At 41.1% G+C, this 12,370-nt stretch overlaps 1 protein-coding gene and 1 pseudogene across 7 annotated transcripts in view; both read right to left on the reverse strand.

Annotated features, from left to right (window-relative positions):
• Positions 1-2,947: 2,947 nt before the first annotated feature.
• LOC147354468 (small integral membrane protein 20 pseudogene) lies at positions 2,948-3,256 on the reverse strand (annotated as a pseudogene). Its single transcript, XR_015146424.1, has one exon. The product of XR_015146424.1 is annotated as a small integral membrane protein 20 pseudogene (transcript).
• A 499-nt stretch (positions 3,257-3,755) lies between these two features.
• Positions 3,756-12,370, reverse strand: part of LOC147354469 (uncharacterized) — a 50,485-nt gene continuing 41,870 nt past the window's right edge. For all 6 annotated transcript variants that reach the window (XM_086354145.1, XM_086354142.1, XM_086354143.1 and 3 more), the window contains one exon: positions 3,756-7,126. In XM_086354145.1, coding sequence (XP_086210271.1) covers positions 4,587-7,126 — 2,540 coding nt within the window. In that variant the 3' untranslated portion in view covers positions 3,756-4,586. The remainder of the gene's footprint in view (positions 7,127-12,370) is intronic.

Here is a 12,370-nt window from a genome sequence, read left to right on the forward strand (position 1 = left end):
TTTCTCCACCTCCATTGCATTTGTAAAGCATTGCTCCAGAGTGTTTCCCAACTTTGATGTTTGGGTAAAATTCTTTCCACAAATATTGTACTTGTGTGGTTTATCTACAGGATATATGTTCTTAGATACCTAAAGAGGGAGCAGTAATCGTGACAACTGAAGTAACAGTTGCATTTCTAAGTATAAAGTATTGGCTGAACTGAGATACAGGGCGGAGAAGGCAGTGGCACCCCACTCCAGTACTCTTGCCTGGAAAATTCCATGGATGGAGGAGCCTGGTAGGCTGCAGTCCATGGGGGCGCTAAGAGTCGGACACGACTGAGCGACTTCACTTTCACTTTTCACTTTCATGCATTGGAGGGGAAATGGCAACCTACTCCAGTGCTCTTGCCTGGAGAATCCCAGGGACGGGGGAGCCTGATGGACTGCCATCTATGGGGTCGCACAGAGTTGGACACGACTGAAGCGACTTAGCAGCAGCAGCAGAGATAAAGGGAGTACCTAAAAGCCTTGCTACATATTCTGCACTAGTAAGCTTCTCTGTAGTATGGATGATCTGATGGTTGGTGAGATGTGACCCTGAGTAAAGGTTTTACATACTCATGTCACTTGTAAGCTTTCTCTCCAAAATGACTTCTTTACTGAAGCCTGAATTTGGACTGTTGCCTAAAAACCCGACACACTTATTACATTGATACAGTTTTTATCTAGTGTGAATATTCTCAAGAAGCCTAAGGTGTAAACAAAAAGCCTGGCCACACTGATTACATTTCTAAGTTCTCTCAAGTGTGGGTCACCTGATGTCTTTTTAGACCTGAATGCCACCTGAAGGATTTGCCACACACGTATTTGGAAGGTTTCTTTGCATTATGAATTCTCTGATGATGGGAATGATAAGCCCTTTATTGAAATCCTGGCTGCACACATAATATGATTTTCTCTACTGGAGGGATTGACTGTGCTCTGAATGTACGGATTATTGCCAGTCGGCATTTTCTGATGTTTTGTAAAAAATTGAACACGTTCCAAAAGCCTTACCACATGCATTATGTGGGTAAGATTTCAATTCAGAATTACCTGAGGATTAGTTAGGTCTGAATACAGAATCAAGGCTTTGTCATATCTACCACAGTTTTCCTCCTGACTTTTCTGAAGGCAAAAAACTTCATATATTTTACTGCATTCACTACATTTGTAAGTTTTCACTTCATTACTGATTCTCAGATGGTCTGCAAAGTCATTCCTTGTGGCGATTCATTTATGTGGCTTCTCTCCTGTATGAACTGCCGAATGGTCAGTTAAGGCTGAACATGAACTAGAAGCTTTGCCACATTCATTTCATCTGTACGCTTTCTATACAGTATGAATTCTGTGATGAATTATAAGATCTGAACTCAGATTAAAGGCTTTGCCACACTCATTATATTTGCATGAAAATGCTTCTCATAATTGTTCCATTTGTAACAGTTTTCTCCACTATGAATTATCTGATGCTTCCTGTGATGGTCATTTCAAGTAAAACACTGGCCACATACATCACATTTCTATGCTCTCTCTCCTGTATGAACTACCTGATGGTGAGTTAAGGCTGACTGTACACTAAAATGCTTGTCACCATTGTTTCAATTGTAGTTTCTCTGTAATATGAATTCTCCAATGAACCGCAAAGTTCGTGTTTAGATTACAAGCCTCGACACTGAGATCATATTTATGTTTTCTCTCCAATATTAATTCTCTGATGAATTCCATGTTGTGCACTTCAAGTAAAGCATCACCTACACACAACACATTTATATGGTTTTTCTCCAGTATGAATTCTGGATAAACTGCAAGCTTACCAATATGACTAAAGGCCTTGCCACATACAACGCATTCATGTGCTTACTCTCCAGTATGAATTCTCCAATGAACTGCAAGGTTTGCAGTTTGACTAAAGGCCTTGCCACATCCATCTAACTTAAAAGGGTTTCTCTTGAATGTGAGTTCACCAATGAACTGCAAAGTAACAGCTGGAATTGAAGACTTTACCCATAGATACATTTCTATGCTTTCTCTCCTGTATGAACTGCTTGATGGAGAGTTGATGACTGTGCACTAAAACCTTTGTCACAATTGTTAATTTGTAAGGTTTCTCTGCAGTATGAATGATTTGATGAACTGCAAGGGCTGATTTGAAACTAAAGACCATGCCACATGCATTACATATTTATGCTTTCTAACCAGTATGAATTTTCTGGTGAAATGTAAGCCTTCCGTTTACTGTAAAAGCCTTGCCACATACATCACATTTGTATGATTTCTCTTCAGTATGAATTTTACGATGAGATGGAAGGCCTCCATTTACACTAAAGGCCTTGCCACATATGTCGCACTTATATGGTTTCTCTCCAGTGTGAATTTTCCAATGAGTTTTTTTTTTTTTTAAGTAAGAGAAATCATTTTAATATATATATTTTCATTTCAGTCAATTCAACAATGATTTCTAATAGGCATGCAGACCCATTTAGTTTGCTTCAAATTTGTTTATATCTCAACATGCAGCAACCTTCCTAATGAGATAGTTGAGTTGAACTATTTATTCTTAAAGAGTACAATGTACCTTGTCCTCAAAGAGTTTTATCAACTTTAACATTTTCAAAGAGCCCTATGAGGCTGCTCAATATGGTAGTTTCCCCCTGAAATTTCCTATTTGGAGGATGGCAAAACAGTCTAGAATCTTCCCCAGGCTACTAGTTGCTTGTATTCATATCACAGCTTGGCTGGCTAAGAGGTAGAGACTGAATAATATGTAGATAGCCTTCAAGTCCAGCTGAGTGAGACAGCTTCATTTTTAGAAAGGAAACCAAATCATGAAAACCCTCCTAATAGTATGATTTGTTCCAGGGTCCTTTTAAGAAGGGACATACTCCTCATGCATAGGACTTTTTATGGCCTTCTAGAATTTTCTGCTCCAGCCAGCGTTCTCTAGCCAGGTGACTTACTGAACTTGCTGCAGAACTGAAAGCATGAAGTCTCTTGTCTACTTTCATAATTAGAGGTGGTGGTAGTCTTCTCATTTCCGGCCAAATGGATCCGACCACACTTTCAACCCTGGTGGCTGCACGTCTTCTTGAACAATACCAGCTCGATTTATGGCTTGTTCCTTCTTGTACTCCTCCAGCCGCATTAAGGGCCGGAAGTAGATGGGGTAAAAGGCGGCGCCGATCAGGGAGATGAAGCCGCCGAAAAGGAGAGCAGTGCGCAGGTTCCGGGACATGGCTCCAGCCGGGGCTACCCGGATTCTCTGAGTGCCCGGGACTCTCCAAACCCGGCTCCTGCCAGCTGGGTCCAATGAGTTCTAAGGCTTCCATTTACCCTAAAGCCCTGGCCACATACATCACATTTATATGGTTTCTTACCAGGGTCCAGCCCTGGTTGGATCCAGTGATTCCCTCAGGATTACGGCATTGGCGAAAAGGATAGAAATAGAGAAAGAGATAAGGAAAGAATTTTGCAGTTAAGAAAATAGAGGAGAGAAAAGAGGCTGATATTCCTTGGTTTACACAGAAAGCCAATAAAGCCCCAGCACAGGACTTGCTCTGTTCACGTAGACTGCAGGTGCCCTCTCGAATCGCTGAAGATACCCCACCTTAGGCACCTTCTCAAGTGGGTCTTAGAAGCCCAGGCAGGAAAGTGAACGCAGAGAGCCCCTGCACTCCAGGGGATTAGCCTGAAAAGGAAAAGGAAAGAGAAAGAAAGACACAGGGAGACCAAGCTTTGAACAAGGCCCGTAGCTTTATTTTCAAAGGGAGCTTATATACCTTAAGTTGTGCATAGAAGATAATAGGGGGTATGAAATCATGCAAAGTCAGCAGTCTTTGATCCTTATTGAGACCAGGCTTTCTTTTCTGCAAATTTATTGTATACAAATGGTTTAGGTGATTTACATCATCTTCTGGCCAGAAGGCCTGTTAACATTTTATGACTCTGATAAAGGTTTGTCAACCATAAGACTTATTTTCTCTAAGAGCAATTATTTTAAAGTTTGGCGCCATCCTCCGAAGGTGTTAGATAAAGTTGCATTCCTATAGGGCAAAGGTGCAGTGGGCTTACAACAAAGGAAAGAATTTATTACCTTAAGGGTCTAAAGTTGTTAACACCAAGGCCACTACTTATTTTTTCTATATACCAACTATATTAATTAATACACTTCCAAGAATACAATACAGGGGATGTGGAAACTTGGCAGCAAGTATTGGCTCAACAATGAAATCTACTAGTTTTATTTTAACAATTTCTAACTCTCCAAGAGGCTCTATACTATTTGAGTATCTTAAACTTCCCGTGCCTCTCGCAGTTGGGAGACTGTAAACAATCGTATGCGTAGCTGTAGGAGTCCAGGTAAACCTGTCAGGCAAGTTAGAGAGCCATCTGAGGGGTTTGGATTGAAACACTCTTTATTATGCCCAGGAGGCTAATTAGCTAGAGCTCTAAGTTGATTTCCTTCAGAGAAAAGGTGGTCGGGGATAGCCCCCCGTTAATGTCAGAGGAGTTGGTGAAAGTCATGAAGCAGTAAAACAGACAGACTCTGGTTTTGGGGTAGACACTCAGGCAGGCCCAGAGGGGCACTCCTCGAGTGCTGGCTCGCCTTGCCCACCAGAACTCTCCCACATGACCTTGTCACGGGTGGGGACTCCTGTGCTGGCTCCCGGGAATTTCTCTCCAGAATGAATTTTCCGATGCGATGTAAGGCTTCCATTTACTCTAAAGGCCTTACCACATACATTACATTTATAGTGTTTCTCTCCAGTATGAACCCTCTGATGAATTGCAAGTTGTCTGCTTCGAGTATAGCCACGGCCGCATACATCACATTTATATGGTTTCTCTCCAGTATGAATTCTCTGATGAACTGCAAGATAACACCTGGAACTGAAGACTTTGCCACAGAAAGTACATTTATGTGCTTTCTCATCTGTATGAACTGCTTGATGTGTATTTAAGGACGACCATGCAAGGAAACGTTTGTCACAGCTGTTACATTTAAAAGGTTTCTCTTCAGTATGAATTCTCCAATGAGATCCAAGTTGTCTCTTTTCACTAAAACCACGGCCACATACAGCACACTTATAAGAATTCTCTCCTGTATGAATTCTCATATGAATTCTCCGATGAATTCCAAGCTGCGACTTTCGAGTATAACCACGTCCACATATATCACATTTATATGGTTTCTCTCCAGTATGAATGATTTGATGAAGTGTACAGCTGTCTTTGCGAGTAAAGGCCTTTCCACATACATCACACTTATACGGCTTCTCTCCAGTATGAACTCTGCAATGAATTTCAAGGTGTGATTTTCGAGTATAGCCACAGCCACATACATCACATTTATAGGGTTTCTCTCCAGAATGAAGAATCTGATGAAGTGCATGGCTTTGTTTCCAAGTAAAGGCCTTTCCACACACATCACATTTATATGGTTTCTCTCCAGTATGACTTCTCTGATGAACAGCAAGGTAACATCTGGAAGTGAACATTTTGCCACACAAATTACATTTGGATGCTTTCTCATCTGTTTGAACTTCCTGATGTTTATTTAAAGATGACAGTGCAAAAAAAAGTTTTCCACAGCTGTTACATTTGTAAGATTTCACTTCAGGATGAATTCTCCGATGAATTCTAAGCCGTCTCTTTCCAGTAAAGCCACAGCCACATATATCACATTTATAAGGATTCTCTCCAGTATGAACTATCTGATGAATTACAAGTTGTGACTGTTGAGGATAGCCATGGCCACACACATCACATTTATATGGTTTCTCCCCAGTATGAACTCTCTGATGAATTGCAAGTTGTCTGCTTCGAGTATAGCCACGGCCACATACATCACATTTATATGGTTTCTCTCCAGTATGAAGGATCTGATGAAGTGTGTGGCTTTCTTTGCGAGTAAAGGCCTGTCCACAGAGATCACATTTATATGGTTTCTCTCCAGTATGAAGGATCTGATGAAGTGCATGGCTTTCTTTTCGAGTAAAGGCCTTTCCACACACATCACACTTATATGGCTTCTCTCCAGTATGAACTCTCTGATGAATTCCAAGTTGTGCCTTTCGAGGATAGCCACGGCCACATATATCACATTTATACGGTTTCTCTCCAGTATGAGTTCTCCCATGATTTTGAAGGTGTGTCTGGTGCTTAAAGCTGTGACCACATACATCACATTTATATGGTCTCTCTCCAGTATGAACTCTCAGATGAATTTGAAGGGCTGCATTCCGTTTAAAGGTGTGGCCACATACATCACATTTATATGGTCTCTCTCCAGTATGAACTCTCAGATGAATTTGAAGGGCTGTGTTCCGTTTAAAGCTGTGGCCACATACATCACATTTATATGGTCTCTCTCCAGTATGAACTCGCAGATGAATTTGAAGGGCTGAGTTCCGTTTAAAGCTGTGGCTACATACATCACATTTATATGGTTTCTCTCCAGTATGATTTGTCCGATGAACTGTAAGGCTCTTATTTTCATTAAAGGCCTTCCCATATACGTCAGCTTTATATGGTTTTCTTCCTGTATGGATTTTTTGATGTCTAGTGAGTTCTGAGTCCTGAAGAATGGTTATGCCACACTCATTACTTTTGTAAGATTTTTTCTTGTGTCCTTCCTGGTCTGGGGCCTGTTTTGAGGGATGCATAACAGCACTCTCACGTTTATGACAAATGCCTTTGCGGACTCTACGAGTTCTCTGAGTTGGCAAACCTAAGGGGCTACTGTTGATATTCGTCACAACTGGACTACATTCAAAAATTGTCCCTTCAGACTGAAGCATCTGCAATTCATCATGAAAGCTTGATCTGAGCCTTTCAACAGGCTTATCTCCTGCATCATTTCTACTCTGATGATCTCTTCCATCAGTGAGATTTTTGATATAGGATATAAATATTCCATTGTCTCTTCTTTCATCATCTGTCCACAGATTCTCAAAACCACGCACAGTTTCCTGTATATTCCTCAGGAAATAATCTTTAATTTCATGGGTTTTGGCTCTTCCAAACATTACTCTTTGAAAAATTTCTCCTTTTCCATTGTTTCCTTTTGCTTGTAATTTCATGGTCATATGGATACGAGACACATCTACAAGATATAAAGAACCACAGGTATCCGATTAATAACAATTCATAAATAAATTCTTTCATGTTGAACACATGATATTATACCAAAAGTCATACCCATCCTGAACAGTACTATGAATCTTCCCAATGATGAACTAAAAATATAAGGAACACTAAAGGAACAGAACTCTTAAAAAAAAAAAAAAGAGTGATTACATAGACAAATTAATTTTAGGGTAGCCAAGTTTCAAAAAGACAATCAGAAAACATTCATTTTATGCAAACCCATGTCACGTCTCAAAGAAAAAGATCTTTCCCACCATGATCTCAAAGCTCATTCTACTTGGTACTAAACACACTTCTGTCTCATAATTGAGGATAAAAAAATATTAAAAATTCCATGGATTGGGGAGATTGGTGGGCTACGGTGCATGACATCACAAAGAGTCAGACAGGACTAAGCAACTGAGCAAGCAAGGATCAACAAGGCAATACACTGTAATGGTAAATAATCCAAAGGAAGCATTCTAACGAAAACTGAAAAACATAAATGGCAGTTGACAACTGTTCAACAAATACTGTATAGTGAAAATAAACAATTTGTTGAAACAGTCCCCTCTCCACCCCCATCACAGGGCTTATGAGATCTTAGTTCCCTGACCACAGATTAAACCCAGGATCACTGCAGTGAAAGTGCTGAATCCTATCCACTGGACTGTCAGGGAATTCCCTAAAATAATTAAAAAAACAAAAACAAAAACACATTTATAAATACCTCTTATAAATCTATCAGTAGATAGACATTCAAGCATTTTATGAGAAGCAGTTCATGTCCGTTATACTGTGTAAAACATAAAGACCGTCATCTTTAAATGACAAAGAATTAATAAATGAAACATTCTCTACTTAAATAACAGCCATTCACTACAGCAATTGCCTATCTATACAGTATCCTTCACTTCTCGGTTCATCAGCTGCAAGATACATATAAAGGAACAAGCTTTGGGCTGTTTCCTATAGCTGAGAGGTAAAGAATCTGCGATAAAGAAGCAATATTATTTGAAAACTTATTAAATACAGTCAGAGACACTCTTCAGAACGAAATGTAAACTAACAATAAACAAGATGTAATGTAGACAGAGACATGTCACAATAAGAAAGAGACAGGAAGTAAATACATATTTTAAGCAAAAGTAACATTTGAGGCAAATTTCCTGATGGTCCAGTGGATAGCATTATACGCTTACACTGTAGGGGGTACAGATTCCATACCTAATGGAGACATAAGATCCCGCCTGCCACAGTTTAGTTCATTCAGTTCAGTCGCTCAGTCATGTCCGACTCTTTGCAACCCCATGAATTGCAGCACAACAGGCCTCCCTGTCCATCACCAACTCCCGGAGTTCACCCAAACTCATGTTCATCGAGTCGGTGATGCAATCCAGCCATCTCATCCTCTGTCATCCCCTTCTCCTCCTGCCCCCAATCCCTCCCAGCATCACAGTCTTTTCCAATGAGTCAACTCTTTGCATGAGGTGGCCAAAGTATTGGAGTTTCAGCTTTAGCATCATTCCTTCCAAAGAACACCCAGGACTGATCTCCTTTAGAACAGACTGGTTGGATCTCCTTGCAGTCCAAGGGACTCTCAAGAGTTTTCTCCAACACCACAGTTCAAAAACAACAATTCTTCGGTGCTCAGCTTTCTTCACAGTCCAACTTTCACATCCACATATGACCACAGGAAAAACCATAGCCCTGACTACACAGACCCTTGTTGGCAAAGTAATGTCTCTGCTTTTGAATATGCTATCTAGGTTGGTCATAACGTTCCTTCCAAGGAGTAAGCGTCTTTTAATTTCTTGGCTGCAATTACCATCTGCAATGATTTTGAAGCCCAAAAAAATACAGTCTGATACTGTTTCTGCCACATGGCTCAGTAAAATTAAAAAAAAAGTAACTTCTGCCCTTTCGGTAAAACAGTCAAAATTCTATGACACCTAAGAGCACTAATTACCTCAATTTTTCAAAGGTGGATTCACAGGGTTCATGTACACAACTCTGTGGCACATGAAAGTAATGAGCAAAGCAGGACTGAAACCCAGACCTACAGATTCATACATGCTCTTAACCACCAGGGCCCACTTGGGCAGAACAGATTACAAAAGGTTACAACAAACTTCAGGACTTTAAAAACATAAGGTCAAGTGAGTCACAAGAACTGATCTGCGTAACTAACAGCCTTATTCAGTCATCTCACCTATAAATGATTTCCCAAGTACCACCCCCCCCACATATCAAGTCGTGTCCTGAAAATGTGGTTCAGTGGATGAGCACGGGTCATTCTGTACAGTATGAGCATGGACGGAAGGAACCTGGAGCCTGATTCATATATGCAAGACGGGATACAAGAGAAGATCTCAGAGTCCACTGTCCTTACAGGCTTCCTGAGTTACAATCACAGAAGATCCAAACCACATTCCTGTTACACACACCCGTGAAGGTTGTGGTAAAAGCAGTAACAACAGGAACAGCTGAGGGTTCTGAACAGGAAGACAGGTTGAAGGCAGCTCTGTGTAGGATCTGAGACACCAAATGCAATCAAAGATTGGCCATTCTCTTCCCTTCTTCCAATGAGGTCTCCCAAGTGCACCAAATAGGAAAAGAACCAGACTGGCTCCAGGTATTACAGCTCTGGAGGTGTTACCATTGCTCGACATGGACCAAAAAGTAGACATCCCACGGAATCCAGCACAGAAGGGGGACAGAGAGGAATTAGATCCCTTTGAAACACCTCATCACATGCTCCCCAAAGTCAAGCAACAACATTGACAGGAGTCAAATGACACACTGCTACAGATCATAGAAAGACCTACCCTTTGGGACCTCTTTTCTTGGCATCCACTTTCCATAAGCCTCTCTCCTTTTTCTTTTTAAATCACGTTTTTCATTTGTAAACAGCCACCTGTAAGTCAGAATTTTTTTTCCCTAATAAAATATAATTTTCACATAGGAGACAGATGGGCTCCAGATTGGATATCTACAATCAGTCACCCTTCTCTCTGCATTCCCTGAGATAAGAGATAGCTGGGCTCCAGTTGAGGAATCTATAGCTAACAAATACATGGTAAATAGCCAGTCTTTGTCTCTTACTTCAAGGGAATAATCATGCCAAGGACAAAGAAAGGAAAAAAAACCTGTCTATTAACGGAGACACTACACATGTGCAGAAAGGTTGCTTGAGATCATATCAGAGGATAATTCAGGACATAAGGAGTCTTGCTTCTCCCAGAAGCCTTCACTTCGAGATACAGCTTGGTTAGGGTGTGCATTCACACCCCAGTGGAGGGGCCTGAGACAAATTAACCAGCGGAGACAAAGGAAGGTGACTGGCCCGAGGGGAGACAAAGACCTGGAAAACTGTACCTTTAAAAAGAACTGACACTTCCCAAAGGTGGGCTCTCTCTCTGAGCTAGCCCATGTGCCTTTCTGCATGTACTTTTCCTTTCAATAAACATTTTCCTTTACTCTTTACCTTGTGCCTCTTCATCTGAATTCTTTCTTGACTAGGCAGGCAAGACCAGGGACCTTAGCCCTATCTGTTGGCTGCTGTGGTCCAATGGTCAAGACTCTTGGTCTGGGAAACAAAGGCCTTGCTTCCAGCTTCCACTCGCTTCCACTCATTGCTATGAGCATCCAAACTCAATTTCATTTCTCACATCTTTACTGAAAACACACATCTTACTTTCCTTAAGCAACCATGAACTGAGCTTTCTATTAGCATTTTCTAGATTGGTGAGCATAAATACCAGTGATAACTTCTAAAAACATTTGCTTTCTTATAGACAGCATCTCAGGGTAGCACCAAACATATTCATCAATAGTCCTAAATCTCTGAGTGCAATACAATAGAAGTATTACACAACGTGCATGATTCAAGACATGTCTTAATTAGATAAGCAAACATTAATACTAGATTTTTAACGTTGAATATTTCCCAGGTCACGTGAACCTGAAATTCATTTAGGTTAATATCTCTTGTAATTGATTTGTACACACTTAATTTTTTTTTAAATTAATTTATTATTATTGGCTTCACTGGGTCATCATCACTGCTCTGGCTTTCTCTTGTGTCAAGTGGGGACTACCCTCTAGTTGTGGTGAATGAGCTTCTCATTGTAGCTACTTCTCTTGTGGACCATGAGCTCTAGAGCATGTGGGCTTCAGTCATGGTGGTGCATGGGCTTAGCTGCTCTGCGGCATGTGGAGTCTCCCTGGACCAGGGATCAAACCCGTCTTCTGCACTGGCAGGCAGATTCTTTACCATTGAGACACCAGCAAAGCCCAAGTGCTTCCTTTCTTTTTAAGCCAATTAAGTAAGAGCTTATTTACAAATAAACCTCAGCAATATTATCCAAAATCAAAGACACACACTGAGACATGCATAAATCAGACAGATTTAAAATGTCTCTCTGACTCTTCTGGAGTTGGTATCATTCCCTCTCCCAGGGGATCGTGCCAAGCCAGCGACTGAAGCCACATCTCCTGTGTCTCCCACACTGGGAGGCAGCTTCTTTACCACTAGAGTCATCTGGGATACCTGGTAAAGGTTAACTACAAAATTTTCTGTAGGTAGGGCTTTTAAGAAGCTAGCTGTTTCTATTCCATATGCAAAAAGAAATGGTTTTGTACTTTCAAAAAAATAAAGGAAAAATCATTTTAACCAGTTTTCTCCAGAGTCTAAAGAATATCACAGCAATCCCTGTGTCAAAAAACTTATCTTCCCTTTCAATAGTCACAGTTTTATATCTAAAATACAGAGCAAACAGTGCTCAAATTGACTGTGATTAACCGGGGCAGATGCTTTTGAACTGTGGTGTTGGAGAAGACTCTTGAGAGTCCCTTGGACTGCAAGGAGATCCAACCAGTCCATTCTGAAGGAGATCAGCCCTGGGATTTCTTTGGAAGGAATGATGCTAAAGCTGAAACTCCAGTACTTTGGCCACCTCATGCGAAGAATTGACTCATTGGAAAAGACTCTGATGCTGGGAGGGATTGGGGGCAGGAGGAAAAGGGGACGACAGAGGATGATGAGATGGCTGGATGGCATCACTGACTCGATGGATGTGAGTCTGAGTGAACTCCGGGGGTTGGTGATAGACTGGGAGGCCTGGCGTGCTGCGATTCATGGGGTCGCAAAGAGTCGGACACGACTGAGTGACTGAACTGAACTGAACTGGGGCAGATGGATGATAAAAATAATAGACTG

Source organism: Bos grunniens, chromosome 18, assembly GCF_055505025.1.
Source record: "Bos grunniens cultivar Pamir isolate PY7600 chromosome 18, Bosgru_T2T1.0, whole genome shotgun sequence".
NCBI lineage: Eukaryota > Metazoa > Chordata > Mammalia > Artiodactyla > Bovidae > Bos > Bos grunniens.